Raw genomic sequence first — 16,341 nt, 5'->3', positions numbered from 1 at the left:
CACCCACCCTGATTCTGTACAAAGGCCAAAACAAACATTAGCTTGTTTAGCAAACGGAAACGGTCAGAGTCGTAAAACTCCACAGAAAGGTTTAAGGGGCGGTGGCAGTGGTAATAAAACCCATTAGCATGAAAACATTAAATATTTTTCAGGGTAGGAGGCCTTTTTTTCTTTTTTTTTAACCCCCAGTTCCCAGGGGATGGTTTTGGGCTTCGTTCCAGTCCTTTAACATTTTGTGAAGGGGTTCATTTTAGGCCTGTGTGGATTTTTATAGTGTTTGTGCGGACGGCAGAACGTGTTTTGTCGCTATTATGTCACACCATTACATAAATATGTCTGTACACAGCCAACAATCAGTGAGCAGGGTGGGGAGGAGTTTCTGTTGGGCCGGGTAATTTCATGAAGACTAATAACGTTTTCTTCATAATTTTGTTGACTTGATAGGTTTTGTTTTTGTTTTTTTTGTTAACGGAAAACTAACGCAGCAAATTTCTGTCCTTGTCAAGTAACCAATTCCCAGGTGTACAATTAACACATTCATTCTTCATTCACATTCTCAAAAATGAGCACGCACGCACGCACGCACGCACGCACGCACGCACGCACGCACGCACGCACGCACACGCACACACACACACACACACACACACACACACACACACACACACACACACACACACACACACACACACACACACACACACACACACACACACACACACACGCCTGCTACAGTCTGATGAAGAGCAAAGCTCCCATCTCTTGTTTCGACTTCATCAGATGGTCAATAAAAAAAATGGACAAAATCTTTTTTTAGATTAATATGACTGGCAAATGTAAACAGCATCAGCGACGCACGGTGATGCTGCTGACGAATAAGCAAAGACACATTTGTCACATCTGGGACCATTAAAACAAACAAAGGGCGGCATACAGGAGATGTTTTTAAGAGGGAATATTAAAATGGACTTGTAGGTTTTAGGAAACGATTGTCTACAATGGGCCTACTTCATGGAGATTGAGGGTTAAAGTATATATATATATATATATATATATATATATATATATATATATATATATATATATTGTTAAAGACAATGAGAGTTTTGGACTCTTTATTTTAGACTGAAGTATTTCAAGTATCGCGTGTCTTATTTGTTTGTAAAAAAAAAATAAAAGAAACCAACATGAGAACAGGATATTGGGACAGACTGGTCAGTGATATCGGTCTCTTATAATGATTTTAACGTCTTCCATGTGGAGCTACAGGGACAACGTCAGCATGACATCATCCACACTGAGACTGGAGGAATGAAATGAGCTTGAAATAATAGAAGTACACGCTCCTTAATGTAGCTGAATGTGCTATTGTGCTCATGTACCCTTTGAAAACCCTTCCTTTCAACTTTATTTTCAAAAACAGGAACAAAATAAGATGAAAAACGGTAATAGAGAGACACTGAATAACTGGATGACATAAGGCTTTGACTTCAAAATTGAAATAATGTTTTGAAAACAAATTCGATTTGAAGAAATGTGCATTTTTTTGTGTGTGTTTCATCTCAAAGTGCTTTTTATCCATTCGCCTTTTTTTTGGTTTTTAGATGTACAGTGACTACAATATTTAAAAATGAGAAGGAAAACATTGAAAGAAAGATTACATCTTCAATACCTAAAGCACATTTTATCATACAGTACAGCGTCTACGTCCACGCTCATCCCCTTTACGGACTTCCAGACCCGGATACAATCTTAAAGCTTTGGATGGGTTTCCACATTAGCAGACACGTGCTCTTGTTAAAAATTAGGGACACCTACTCAGTCGCAAGCAGGACAATACACGATTTCTGCACAGCAGCCCAAACTAAAAACACATCCCACTGCAACAGCAATATGAAGGCACACCGAAATATAGTATGGTCCTACATTGGAGCCCACCGAAGGACAAAGACACCTCTCCAAGTACGCATCCACAGAGACCCGGGCAACAAAAAAAAAAAACACACACACAGAAAAGGGGTTCAAAGGAGCATAACAGTCTATAAGGACAAAGAACCAGTGGGTAGAAATGAGGATGAGGGTCAGAGGGCCTCGGGTGAGCCATGGGGCTCCAAAACGTCGGGGGTACAAAAACGCATTTAACTGGAAAAAGAGAAATTCTCACGTCTCAATTTGAGTACCGCAATAAACAGGAAGAGAAGATAGCAGAGTGACACATCACGATAGGGTGACCCAGCACTCCTATCCAAACTTTTGGGATTAAAAAAAACAAAAACAAAAATAAATCATGGCCGAGTTTAGCCAGAGTACCAGCGAGAGAGATGGATCTGAAGGGGGGGGGGATTCACAAACATTGCCCCCAAGTTTTCCAGGCGGAGGCCGACTCCTGAGTGCAAGGACTGTGCACAGGTTGTTTTACAAAGCATCTCCGATATCAGCGTGGACACAGATGGTCCAAAATCCTCCCTCACTGCGTGCCGTGTCTCTACAAGGGTGGGGGGGGGGTTGCTGGGAGAAAGAGGCGGGGGTGTTGGGGACGTGTGAGCTAAGTCCAACGGGTAAAAAAGAGAACGAAAAAGAAAGATGTGGGGGTAGCTTCAGGAAGCGACTTTCCACGGGAGGGTGGGCTGGGTGAAAGTGAGGAAAGTTTGGGGCTTTTTTTTCCGTTTCAATCTCCCCTCTCCATCACGGCGGGAGGCTGCTGTGCAGAGCCTCCAGCTGCTCCTCTCCCAGCCTCTGTCTCTCCTCCAGGTCCTTCTGCCTGATGAGCAGCGAGGCCTTCGTCTGGACGAAGCGCCGATAGTCCTGCAGCTGCTCCGCCGTCAGCTGACGTGACAGGAAGGTGGAAACCAGGTTCTCTCTGCGGTCCAGGTTGTCCTTCAGGTCTTTGGCATCCTCCCGCTGTTTGCACAGCAGGCGGTGGCGGTTGTCCAGTGATTGCTGAGTGTGGAGAGGGGGGGGGGAGAGAGAGAGAGAGAGCAGAAGAGATATATCATCTCCCTTTGTTGAAAAAGGTCCAGTTAGTCATAAATCTAGCAAGAGGGATGAAAAGAGCAGTGGATGTGTCACATCATGTTCTGCAATAGGAGCTTCATATCCAGATGGCATTCTCAACCCTTTTACGACCTGCAGAGATATCTCACACCGCCACATAACTACAAAGCAGTAGTTATATAACTAGCAGTTATATAGCTACTCAGGGGTAACCCATCTGCTACTGTCGTGCTTGGTATACAGGAAAATGTGTCATATCTCCCACTGGGATTTATGAGTCAAGTCAAGTCAATTTTATTTGTATAGCCCATTATCACAAATTACACATTTGCCTCAGAGGGCTTTATAGCAACAAGCTTGCTGTGCACTTGCAATCATTGTAAGTTGCTTTGTGCAAAAGCTTCAGCCAAATGTCTTAATTTCAAAAGGTATGCTTGAAAATACTGCTGTATGTGTGCCAATTTATTCATAAGCGGATATTTTTTACATCAAAATGCAAGCTCTGATTTTTTTCCCCCAATTATCTATTACTGCCATCTTGCAGATGCCGAAAACTACATTACAGTTAATATCCCACAACTGTTTCGTTCCATCTTTATTGCAAGCCACTGAAACCTCTAACACAGTTGGGTTTCCATTTCTCAGCAGAGGAAAAAAGGTGCAGTATCATATTTCATCAACAGAGGGCAGTGTAGATGCAAATGTCATCGGGAAAAAAGCAGGAGTTTCGGTGAGTCAGTGTAAATACAAGTGTTGCTGATAACAGCAGGAAAGCAAATGAGCCTCAAACAACGCTTCAATGTGCAACACACTGAACAAGTCATTCAGCGATGGACAAACCAGTGACGAGCTGGTTCAATGTCCAACCTGAGACTTCTATGCAAACATAAATTGATGCTGAAAATGCTGGGACACATTGGGAAAGCAAGAGGAGGAAAGCAAGACCTGTGGAAAGCATTGCAATGAGATAACATTACACGACCTTTCCTTGTGGCGATCTACGATGCAAAGTGCGTGGCTTAAAAATGAGACGTTACTTAAATGAAGAAGAGACAACGACTAGCATATACTAAGCTAAATCAAAACAACTTTTAAATGGACGGTATGAAATCTTTAATTCATCACCCAGCAATCTAAAGCAGTAATAGTCTATTATGTGCCACGCAGGTTTTCATTCCAACCCAACACCACAACAGGTGAGTTGTTTAACTAGTCCTCCCCTGCCTGGTTGAAGGTGTACTAGTCAGTGAAATAGGCTGGTGGTGTTTTGGGTTGGTAAGAAAACCTCCATACACATGGGTGTCTGTTGCCCAGGGTTAAGGACCACTGATCTAGAGATACAGAACAAACAAACAAAAAGAACTTCACAAAAAAGGGCTTAGCAAGTTTAGAGGCATAATTCCTCTTCACATAAAACTGCATTATTATGTCCCAAATAATCCCACTGATAAGCCTAATGATTTAATGGCTGTTAGGATAAAGAAAGATAAGAAAAAGAAAAGCAATAAAGTACAGATAAACTCTGGCATTTTTTAGATTCCACAAAGTGAGAAACCTTGATAAAGGTTGCCCTTCAACTTTTCCCAAATGGCATGTTTGCTTTCCTAAAGTAAACAGAATGAGACTGTAGCTGGGGACATGAGAGCAGCCAAGCAGCTCCAACATTGATGGTTCACATTTTGCCAGGAGCTCTGGATTAATTGCAGTGAATCATAAGACGTGTACCCTCAAAAGGTGCAGCTTTGCCTCGTGAGATCATTTCATACTTTAACTCATTTACTGCTGAGCACATGTGTAAAGGACTCTGGGATCTCCCCCTCGTGTACGTGTATATATATATATATATATATACACACACACACACACACACACACACACATACATAAATGTATATATGATACACTAATGAGCCAAAATATTATGACCACTCACAGGTGAACTGAATACCGCTGATCATCCCCAAACAAGGGAACATGTCATGGTCTAGGTAGATTAGATGGTGAGCGAACAGTCAGTTTTTGTAGTCAACATGTTGGATGCAGGAGAAACGGGCAGGAGTCAAGACCTGCGCGACTTTGACAAGGGCCAAATTACTGTGGCCAGACGACTGGGTCAGAGCATCTCTGAAATGGCACAGCTTGTGGGGTGCCCCCAGTCAGCAGTGGTGAGTACCTACTGAGAGCGGTCCGAGGAGGGACAAACCACAAACCAGCGACAGGGTGTTGGGCACCTAAGGCTCATCGATGTGTGTGGGCAATGAAGGCAATCCCGTCTGGTCCGAAATGACAGAAGGTCTACTGTGGCACCAGTCACAGCACATTTTAATGACTGTTATGGGAAGAATGTATCACAACACACAGTGCATCATATGGGGCTGCGTAGCCAACCAGTCAGAGTGCCCATGATGACCCCGTCCACCGTCGAAAGCGCATACAACGGGCACGTGAGCATCACAGCTGGACCTTGGAGTAGTGGAAGAAGGTTGCCTTATCCAATGAGCCCCGTTTTCTTTTAGATCACGTGGATGACCTGTATGTGTGCGCCGTTTACCTGGAGAAGTGATGGCACCAGGATGCACTGTGGGAACACAACAAGCCAGTGGAGGGAGTGTGATGCTCTGCTGGAGAAATCCTGGGTCTGGCCATTCATGTAGACTTCAATTTGACATGTGCCACCTGCCTAAACATCGTTGTAGACCAAGTACACCCCTTCATGGCAATGGTATTCCCTGATGGCAGTAGCATCTTGCAGCAGGATAATGTACCCTGCCACACATTGTTCGGGAATGGTTTGAGGAACATGATGAAGTGCTCAAGGTGTTGCCCTGGTCTCCAAATTCTCCAGATTTCAATCTGACTCTCAATCTAAATCTGGTCCAGCGCTGGACCAACAAGTTCGATCCACGGTGGCCTCACCTCGCAACTTATAGGACTTGAAGGATCTGCTGCTAATGTGTTGGTGCCAGATACCACAGGACACCTTCAGGGGTCTTGTAGAGACCATGCCTTGGTGGGTCGGTGCTGTTTTGGCAGCACATAGAGGACCAACAACATATAAGGCAGGTGGTCATAATGTTTTGGCTCATCAGTGTATATTTTATATATACACACACACACACACACACACACACACACACATTATACACAGACAGATGGATGGATAGCACGCTAGGCCATAGCTCCTAGCTGTTGGGAGGAGATAATGCATGAACTGGTGAATGAAACAAGAAAATAAAGCAATTTAGTGTGAGCTGGTGTTTGGATAGCAAAACACAGATACTGGGGCTTTGAAGTTACATAGCATATTTTTACCATTAATCTCACACTCAAAATGTTTGTTTTTCTAGCTTTTACTGGATTCATGATAAAAAGAAATATATATTCTATTTCAATACACTTTTCCTTTTTTTCAGGTGACCAACCAAACAAATAAAAATAAAAACTGTCTACACTGACCCTCAGTGTGCTGGCTTACCTTCTCCTCAGTATCCGTGTGCTGGTCCACGGTGCTCAGGGCATTCTGCACTCTGGCCAGCCTGGCGGAGAGGCACAGCAGCAGGCTGACCACCCGCTCCAGGTCTCCTATGAAGAGGGTGTAGCGCTCCAGCTCCACAGGCAGACAGTGTTCCCGCACCAGAACCTCCACCGCTCCCCCCTGTGCCACGTTCTCCTCGATCTCCATCTGGAGGGCCCCACGCGTCTCCTCCACCACACGCAGACGTTCCTCGATACGGGCCATTAATGACCGCTGTGGGTTTCAGGAAGGGGGGAGAGAACGTTTCTTTGCATGCTCAATAATCCAGGTAAGAAAATCAAAGCAAGTTGAATCAGTTCATCAGGACACAACGTTTATTGAAAGAGAAACGTTTCATCACTCATCTGAGTGACTTCTTCAAGCTCAACTGACTGCAGGTGTCCAGATATTCAGGGGAGAGAAAGCAAGTGAGATTAAAACGGTGTGCTTGTCATGATTTTGTGCTGGGGGATCTTTTATATGTTAATATTCTTTGTGAATGGGCTGTAAAATGGAAAGGTGAATGCCTAGAATGGTCACATTTTTCAACTCCCTGAAGAGTCCATGCATGCACATACTGTATATGTTATAGCTGAGTGGGTGAGTGAGTGAGTGCTGGATTCATATTTTGATTTTGAGATACTTTATTAATCCCCGTGGTGAAATAATGCTCTGCATTTAACCCATCCTAGCAGTGTAGCTAGGAGCAGTGGGCAGCCGCCATGTAGCACCCTGGGACCAACTCCAGTTTGTCTTGTCATGCCTCAGTCAACAGCACAGACAGGAGTATTCACCCTAACATGCGTGTCTTTTTTTTTTTTTGATGGTGGGAGAAAGCGGAGCACCTGGAGAAAACCCACCACAAACATGGGGAGAACATGCAAACTCCACACAGAGGACGACCTGGGGTAACCCCCAAGGTTGGACAACCCCGGGGTTTGAACCCAGGACCTTCTTACTGTGAGGTGACAGCGCTAACCACTGGGCAATGATGCCGCCCATATTTATTCATGATATGGTTCTACAAGTGAAATTATGAAAGTGTGAGGATGTATTTGGAGGACAGTTACGGGTTAAGGGGAGGTAGCTTGCCGTGCCAAACGTCAGACAAGTAAGGAGACACAGATAAGAGTAAGAGGTAAATTATCTGATAAGAATTAAATTGCTTTTTTGGTCTGACGTGACTCCAGTGGATGCCAAGTAGCATCCAGATGGTATTGTCATGAAATCACCGACAGTTAATGTCTTTATGCATGCTCAATAATCCAGGTAAGAAAATCAAAGGGAATAGTTGCAATCACAGCATTGTAAAATGGCAACGGATGTTTGCAATCTTCATGTGAAGAGGGAATGGCCATCCCTGAACTGGGGGGGGGGGGGCTAAGAGTACATCCGTTGCCATTTTACAATGCTGTGATTGCAACTATTCCCAAATCCTCTGTGAATAGCACACATTGCCATTGAAACTCTTGTTAGTGGTCACGCCTACTTGCATACGAAACCAATTGTTGGTTTTGGTAATAATTGAAACTAGTTTATAGCTATGTACATATCAAACTGATTGTTGGTTTCGGTCGTTATGCCACTGTATTGTTTATAAGGGTGGGGATACCTGCAGTCAGTTGAGACTGAAGAGGGCACTTAGATGAGCGATGAAACGTTTCTGTCAATAAACGCGTCCAGATGAACTGAATCAACTGTCTTTGGCCGACAGTTACTGGTTTGTTTCCAATATGAGTAAAAAGACACTATGGGTGAGAGGATGTGGCTAAGCCATTAGCTATACTCTCTCCTACCTGGACTCTTCTCTATTGTCAATTGCACCAGTGCTTTCACCTTTCTTAAACAATGCTTTATAATAATAAATTTTTAAAAAAATCAGTGGAAACATGAGTATTTCCATCTGATGTGTGTGACTACATTTGTTATAAGTAGCCGATAAGAAAAGGTAGAGAGTACCAATGTAAAAGCACTTTTAACTGCCAAAATACCTATTACATTTTTTTTACTTGTCAAAACATTTTGAATGGAGTCATTGTTACTGGGAGAGTGGAGTGTTTGACTCATGCTGGGGCCAACCATGTTTGAAATGTATACATTAATGTTCCAAAAAAAAAGGTGCTATGGCTATAAAGTGTGCACTGAGTAGGTTGCAAAAAGTAATAATAATCACCTTTTTCTCAGTGATATCTGCCTGGTTCTGTGGCGTTGGACACTGAGGTACCTGGTTATCAGAGGAGGATGGGCTGAGAGAGGCTTCAGCATGCTCCACCGTCTCCACTCTGCAGACAAACAGACACCTTAATTTAGGACAACCTGTCTTTCATATAGCAACTCAACTCACCACCAATGCAATCTTCACTGACACACTGAAACCATACTCAACTTTCACTGCTACATCAAGTTACATTTTCTATTGCTATACAAATGTCATGTCTACACTTAATATATAGTTTTTATTGATATTATCCAAGACTTGTACTACGGAGAAATGATAATTGAACCCTTGTCAGGGAAATACCCATTAAAGTAAAAACTTGTTTTGCAAATACAAGAGATTCTGATTCACGTTGTGCTACACATTTCATGGGTGTAGCCAAGTAGGAGTTGGGTAGGTCTAATGACCTACCCCCCCCCCAAAAAAAACAAAGGGTCCAAACAATTTAATTAAAGTGTATTCAATGAAACCAAGCAGCAGTTACCTAAGGAACAGAATAAGCTCAATGTTACTCTTATCTTCCACTAAATTACAAAAGTGTAGTGGATTCATAGCCATGGTAGATCAGAGGCCAGCTTGCAGCAGATATCCTTTGCTTGGAATAAAAAAAAAGGTGCGTTTTTTTTAAGGGGTAAAAAACCCACTCATAGGCTAACCTTGCATTTCCAAATGCAATATCATCTGAGCATAACGCAGACAGTTATTTACAGTGACTGATTATGAAACACTGAGATGCATTAGCACGCTCTTGATATACAACACATCAAAATGGCTGAGAGCACTTATGTTGGCAGGAACTTTGCTGAAGGTCATAATAAGCAAACGTCCAGCAGTGTTTGCTTGTGTGACATCACACAATGTATTTCCACCATGGTGGAGTTCTGCTCTAAGGCCATGAGTAACCTGTGTAGAAATCCTGGAGAAACAATTTCATTGCTGTTCCCCCCTCTATTAACCTTATCTGAAAGTCAGGCCTGTGAAGACAAATTTCCACTAGCCTGCACTAAAACATATTTATCTATCCATCTACCAGAGAAAAAAATGCTTCTCAATTACGTCCATATTCATTGGTTGTTGCAGCTTCACATGGCACATCCCAATTTTTCACTTAAATATATATTATGTCTGAACTCTTCTTGTATTCAAAGTATTCCTTTCATCATTTTGGTCATCAGTTAAGGATGTTACAACATTGTTCATGCTAATCAGAGTTGGGTTTTGATAGGGAGGTGTGACAATGTGCAACATACGAACACTCACATGTCAGAAGCTCCTCTCTGTTCCTGTTTCTGCTTATAGTGTTCCTCCATCAGCAGCGTGTCCTCCGACAGCAGCTGCTCCATCAGCATCAATGCCGTCTTGCGATTGGTCAGCGGGTAGAGCACCCTGGCTAGTGAGTGGTCCTCCTTAACAACGGCTTCCACGAGCTCTTCCCACTGAGACATCTCATTGGGCTTTCCGAGGTTAGTTGTATCCCGTTCAGTGGCTCCTATTTCCTCCATTCTCTGTTGTTGTCCTGACTTATCATCAATCGTTTCTGGTGCCTGCTCCCTTTCCACACTCTGGTCATTAGTATCTGTGTCATTGGCAGGGCTGGGGGAAGATATAGAGGATTCGCTTTTCCACACAGGAGATGCAGGGCTTACGCAATCATCCACCAATGTATTGTCAGTTATCGATGAGCTATGAGCTTGAACCTTGATTCCTTGTTCTGGAGGGAATATCCACAGCGAGGGATCTGTGGTCACACCGCAGCTCAAAGAGACTTCCTGTTGAGAATCAGGACATAGGACATCGCCACTGGGCTCATCCACTGACAGCTCTTGTTCTGGTGTCATCCCAGCAGAGGACATCTGGACTCTGTCAGGGATTAAATAAGTCAGGGATATGAATCAGATCAAACACTTAGCATGGTTTGTTTAAGTGCTACTTGGGTGCCATGTGGCACCTCAGAGCAGTGACCATTTGCTTCACATGTCTAAATGGCAATTTACCTCCAACTATTTGGCACAACCCAAGAGGGTTTTTAAAAGTTATTATTTACCACCACCACAACAACAACAATGGTAATACAGAAGTACAGATATTTATCTAAAGCTACAGGTAATTCATTTTTTCCAAATCTAATTGATTCTGGTTTGATGTAAGAGCTTTTTGATGTATGAGCTTGAACTGTCATGGCAAGGACTAAACTAATTGCCTCCTTACCTGGTCAACAAACTTAATCATGTTGGGGAGTTAAGTGCGGGACATTGACGTAGCTGAGTTACTTTAAGGCAAAATAAGTCATGTTTGGTTTTTGGTATTTAATCTTACCTGGGGCTGAGCCTATTCTCATTGGGAGGTTTGGTCGAGTTGGATGAGGGTGGAGTGGAGGAAGTGGATTTGCTCTCTTCCTCCTTTGATGCTCGACCCCTAGGGGACGGAGGGTCAGAGGCCTCACTGGATAATCTGCAGAACCCAACCACCTCTGCAACAGAGCTCTGGGATCCAGGAGACCTTGAGTGAACCCTGGCCTGAGAAGAGGAGCTGGAGGCTGGAGATGTGGATCTACTTGAGCTCTTGGCTCCAGCGCTTACAGGAGGCCCAGCCACCACCTCACTGCCCAGCGGTGGTTCAGAGGCCTGCTTAGGCAGGAACTTTCTCCGGGTTAGGTTTTGGATCCGTCCCTGTGCCTGAGCCTTCCCCAGGCCATCCTCTAATCTCTGTTCTGCCTTATCTGATGCCATTTGGACATTTTTCTCCCTCTCCTGAACCTCTTCAGCCTCTCCATGCCCCTTATTGATGAATGAGATGCGCCTTTTCTCCTTATCCTGTCTCAGTGTTACCATTCCCCCTTTATTTGATTGGCACTTTAGCTGGTCCAGCTGCTCAGAGCTCTTACTCAGGGCTGAGGATTTTGTTAACTTAGACGCTCCGAGCTCTTCCATGGACTTCCCTCTCTGAGCCACCACACGGATATGCCGCTGGCCCTCGGGGGCAGTTCTTGCAATGGACTCCCCATCTGATTTCTTCTGGAGACTGCAAAAAATGGGAAACCTTTACTTATTGTATAACTAAGCACTGCATTTGATATGAACTACAATAGAGAATAAAGTTTTAATTTTGTGTCTTAAAGCTTATGAGATACAGCAATCAACCCCATAGGCTTGAACCCTTGATTTCTTTTAAGTCATTAGCTACTCACTTAATTCTATTCAAGTGTGCAGGTGGCTGGAGCCTTGCTCAGGAGAGTGAGACACCATGCACAGGTTGCCAGCACATCACCATATGATCACTCACACACTATCCATACCAGTGGGCAGTTATCCTATTGTCTTATGAATGAGGGAAGAATCCTGAGTACCCAGAGGAAATCCACATGGACATGGTGGAAGATGCAACATACCACAGAAAGGCTGAGATAAAACCCAGCACCCTTGTACAATAGTTATCAGTGCTAACCACTAAGCCACGGTGTTGTTTTTATATGCCAACATGAAATGTTTCTGAAAGCTGTTGCTAGCGCCTTATAGAGGGGCTCTAGACAAATGTAATTCTTTTAAAAGTGAGCAGTTCTTAAACAAAACTGGAATCAAGTAAAGCATTGTCTTGAGAAACAGGTCAGCTCACAAAATAGTGCTTCAGTCATTAATTCTTCTTTTGCTGTGCATGCATAAATCTGGGATACGGAACGTCAACTAGCTAGACAAGGTGGGCGTTGACTTTTAGTGCCACAATGAATGAGGCTGAGATTTATAGTCTGTGCTGCATCAGACATGGCTGAACTAATGCCCCACTGACCCAGAACCAAAAAACATCCATTGTCTGCTGAGCTAACACATACCTGCAGGTTTCCATAGTGTTGACTGGTGATGGATCCTTCTCATGGTAGTGTGTCTACAGACCACAAAGAAAAATGAAGAGATGGTAGTTATTTGTTTTTAATCAGTTCTATCAATAATACATGAATCTTACCATTTTATAGATGTGATGTATATTAAATCTTAAAGCATAATATACAAAGCGACATGTAAAAATATTCAATTGCAAGCAGGATGCAAGTTCTCACTTTCTGAGAACTTATCTGATGCTATCTGAATCAACCTGATACAAGATATACAAGGGTATACATCGGGTGCTCCAAGCAAAATAAACAAACAAAAATTTTTGTTCCAGATCTGCTGCCTTCTGGGACAATACCATTAATGATTGGTGGGAAAGTTTCATTGAATAAAATGAGATTAAAAAAGGTCACAACACTTTATCGTCAATTTGTGAACCCATTCGCTGCGCATCTACATATGCAGACACAATAAGACAAAACTGGACAAATAAGAAAAGAGAATATTTTTAAACAGTTTTACCTGTAATGCATGTGGTGTGGATGTTGATCTATTCCTGAATAAACAAGGAGTTTCTGCCGGATCCAATAGACTCTCCACTGAGGCAGACCTCCCCTGAGATGGAAACTGGGTCTCCTTCCAGCTGGTTTGACGAGGTTGGCTACCGCAATGGGCCAAACTAGTCTGGGCTGAGATGAACTGGGCATACCTGGGCATAAAAGAAGACTCATCTTCAACAATGTGACTCCACCATCATCATTAAAGATATAAAATGTAACCATTTCTCTCGTTCCATCCCACCTACCTGATGGAGCTGGTGGAGGAGTCCAGGATGCGGCCTGCAGAGTGGGGCCTGTGGAGTTTCTTTTTGGGGCCTTGACCCACATTAGCTCCAGACAGAGGCTTCGAACCCCAGTCAAAGGGCTTCTCCCCAACGGAGTGCCTTTGTCTAGGGGGCAGGGGTAACTCAGTCCCTTGCTTCTGGGGCTCGGCTATTTTCTGCCCCGTCTTACGCTCCATATACTCTACCAAGGCCTTGTGCTGGAGGTGCTTTAGGTTGGTCTTGGAGAGGTTGGAGGCTGATAAGGCCCGGCCTCTGGTCTCAAACATCTTCCTTCTTGCTGCAACCAACCCTTGTTCTCCTTGCTGAACAGGTTCCTCTCTCTTGGAGTCTGCCTGAAATAAGTTTTCAGCTTCATCACTGAGGGAACAACAGGCATGGTGATTTTGGGCATCACCAAGCTGGTTGAGCTTCTCCGGTTCGGAGTAGCACATCTTCTTCTGTGCCGGAGTCAGTCGCTTTCTGCCTCCGATACGTGCCACCTGAGGCTGAGCCATGTTCACATGCCTCCCATTCTCCTTCTCGCTCTCTCTTTCCCCCTCTTTCTCATTCCCCTGAACCTGCTCCCTCATGCTTCCTCTCCCCGTCTCTTCGGAGGCAACAGAGGGGGTGAGTGTGTCCGTTGAAGTCTCAGAGTCCTGTGATGAGGAGAAAGAGAGCATGACTGTCGGTCTCAGTTCTGGCGCCAGCCTGATCCTGTGTGGCCATGACAACTGCAGGTCCCTTCTTTTAAAAGATGTCTCCCTCAAGACTTTAGATTGGGCATCCTTCAGCTTCTCCTTGTAGTACTTCTTAAAAGAATCATCCAAGTTGTTACAAGAGTTGTTGATGAGCTCTCCTTTCTCTGTTGTGGCCATTTCACCTTGGGAAGATTTCTCATTGCAGCTAACAGAGATTTCTTTGTTGCCACTTTTGTTGCCATTTGTTTCTTTGCCTTTCATTGTGAAATCTATGTCTGTTTTGGGCTTCAGTGCCCTGCTGGCTCCGGTGAGGTGGTACAGCAGTGGGGTTGTTTCCTTATTAATCCTCTCACTGGCTACATCCCCAAGTGGCTGACGTTTCCCTTTCTTCCCCTGCTCATCTTTCCTGTGTACACTACGATGTTCATTGCTGATCCCTGAGGATACCTCCTTTGTCTGCAATGTTGACAGTGGGAGGCAGCTCTCCTCAGGGCCGCAGTAAAAGATAGGATGGTTGGGCATGTGTCGGCTATTCTCTTGACTCTCAGTCATGTGGATTTCCTCTAAGGTATCGAAACTGTTGGAGGACTGTGGTTGGAAGGCAGATGCTCTGTGAGACAACACTCTGCAGTTCTCCTCATCCAGGCTCCTAGAAATCATGTCCTGCTCCTTGGTCAGGGAGGTGAAAACTTCTCCTTCACTTGAGATTGAGTCACTGCGGCTGTGAGGCCTAAACAAATTATCCAATGTGCTGTGGCACCTTTCTTTCTCCCTGTCCTTCTTTTTGACCCTGGGGGTCTCCACTATAGTGGAGCTCTCGCTGCCAGCCTCAGATGCGCATGGAGACACGGAGTACAACCTCACACTAGATTCAACTGGCTTGCAAACACCCGTGACAAAATAGAACTGGCCTTTATGCTGGATGCTGCTGTTGATAAAGTTGTGAGCAACATTCCAAGGGCTTGCTGCCCGACTGTATTTCAAATCAAGGCACTCGTGGGCTGAGTGCGCCCGTTTGCGCTGGCCTTCAAATTGGCTATTGCCACTGTGATTCTCATCGCCTTCAATAACCTCGGAAGGCTGTCTGTGCTTCTGGTACTCACTGTGACTGGCGCTTCGAGGGGGTGATTGATTTAAGATGTTTACAGACTTCTGTTGCTGCTCGCAGATGGCTGACTGGAGCTGGGGGTGACTAGGTGGTTGCAGCTGTTGTTGCAGGCCCCACCGACCTCCATAGACTGAATCAGATCTAAGACCAGAGCTGCCAGCGTCTGGAGTGCCACTCTTGGACACTTGGGCATTTTGAAGCTGTGACTGTTGATGCAGCTGAGAGTGGGGCCCAGGCTGCTGTTGCTGGGTGTGGGGTTCAGCACCCTGGTGTTGGTGAACCCAACTGTTCTCCAGGTTCCTCGTGGTGATGAAACTATCCAGGCGAGCAGGAGGTGGAGGAGGATGATGGAGAAGTGGCAGAGGAACAGGGGATGGAACCACCGGAGGCACTTCCTGGTCACAGAAGGCTTTGTTGTCTGTAAGAAGACAACTATTGCTGCCATTACGGCTGTGGTGATTGACGTTGTTGTTATGTTGGTACTGCTTTGAGATGGCTTCCACAGAGCGATACAGCTGATCCATGGTCTTGGCGTCTGATTGGAGCACCTGGTTGGGGTGGTAAATTGCTCTCACATACTTGAGATCAGTGTAATGGTGGAGGGAGCTAGACTGTAGGTCCTCTGGGAGGAAAGAAGAGGGATAGTCTGGGGCAGTGGAGCCACCAGAGAAGGAGCTGTAGGCTGAGTCTCCTTTACTGTGTTGGTGGTGGGTGAGTTGGTCGACTAGGCTGCTGTTGGATTTGGCTGGAGATAGCCGGCTAACGGGCAGGCTCAGAGGATGCAGGTCCAAGTTGCTCATTCTCTCAAAGTGGAAGTTGTAGGAATACATGGGGGACTGGTTTGCATGGCATAAAGTGAGGGGTTGTTTGTGTGTGTGTGTGTGTGTGTGTGTGTGTGTGTGTGTGTGTGTGTGTGTGTGTGTGTGTGTGTGTGTGTGTGTGTGTGTGTGTGTGTGTGTGTGTATACACACTGGTTAGGTGCAATGGGTAAAATTATCACCAGTACATTTGCACCAAGGTGTCAATATCTGTCAACATTGAGGCCGTAGAGGTCATTGTCTTTACTTCTGTTTAGAGATTTAAAGCCTTCTCAAATGCTCTTCTCAGTACAGTAGCTCCTGAGGAAGGAAGCACAAACAGAACAGAGACAGATTGTCATGGGT

The 16,341-nt window shown here is 44.7% G+C and overlaps 1 protein-coding gene across 1 annotated transcript; it reads right to left on the bottom strand.

The window, feature by feature from the left end:
* Positions 1-1,075: 1,075 nt before the first annotated feature.
* On the bottom strand, positions 1,076-16,008 carry shroom1 (shroom family member 1). The gene is made up of 9 exons (XM_056284289.1): positions 14,695-16,008; positions 13,355-14,631; positions 13,072-13,258; positions 12,552-12,604; positions 11,042-11,746; positions 9,986-10,585; positions 8,681-8,789; positions 6,469-6,741; positions 1,076-2,940 (listed from the first exon to the last, which is right to left on the bottom strand). Exons 1-9 carry the CDS (start codon positions 16,006-16,008, stop codon positions 2,686-2,688), a joined length of 4,773 nt encoding a protein of 1,590 aa, XP_056140264.1. The 3' UTR covers positions 1,076-2,685.
* Positions 16,009-16,341: the final 333 nt, after the last annotated feature.

This window comes from Lampris incognitus, chromosome 8 (assembly GCF_029633865.1).
Source record: "Lampris incognitus isolate fLamInc1 chromosome 8, fLamInc1.hap2, whole genome shotgun sequence".
NCBI classification, from domain to species: domain Eukaryota; kingdom Metazoa; phylum Chordata; class Actinopteri; order Lampriformes; family Lampridae; genus Lampris; species Lampris incognitus.
The sequence above is the reverse complement of the archived record's forward strand: the minus strand, read 5'-3'. Positions and strand labels throughout refer to the sequence as shown.

Bases quoted from the DNA above. Each gene is read 5' to 3' on its own strand.
- shroom1 (XM_056284289.1), bottom strand. From the start codon at position 16,008: ATGTATTCCTACAACTTCCACTTTGAGAGAATGAGCAACTTGGACCTG. The intron at 13,259-13,354 runs GTAGGTGGGATG...TTTTATGCCCAG, and splicing joins TCCTCCACCAGCTCCATCAG to GTATGCCCAGTTCATCTCAG. The intron at 11,747-12,551 runs GTATGTGTTAGC...CATTTTTTGCAG, and splicing joins AACACTATGGAAACCTGCAG to TCTCCAGAAGAAATCAGATG.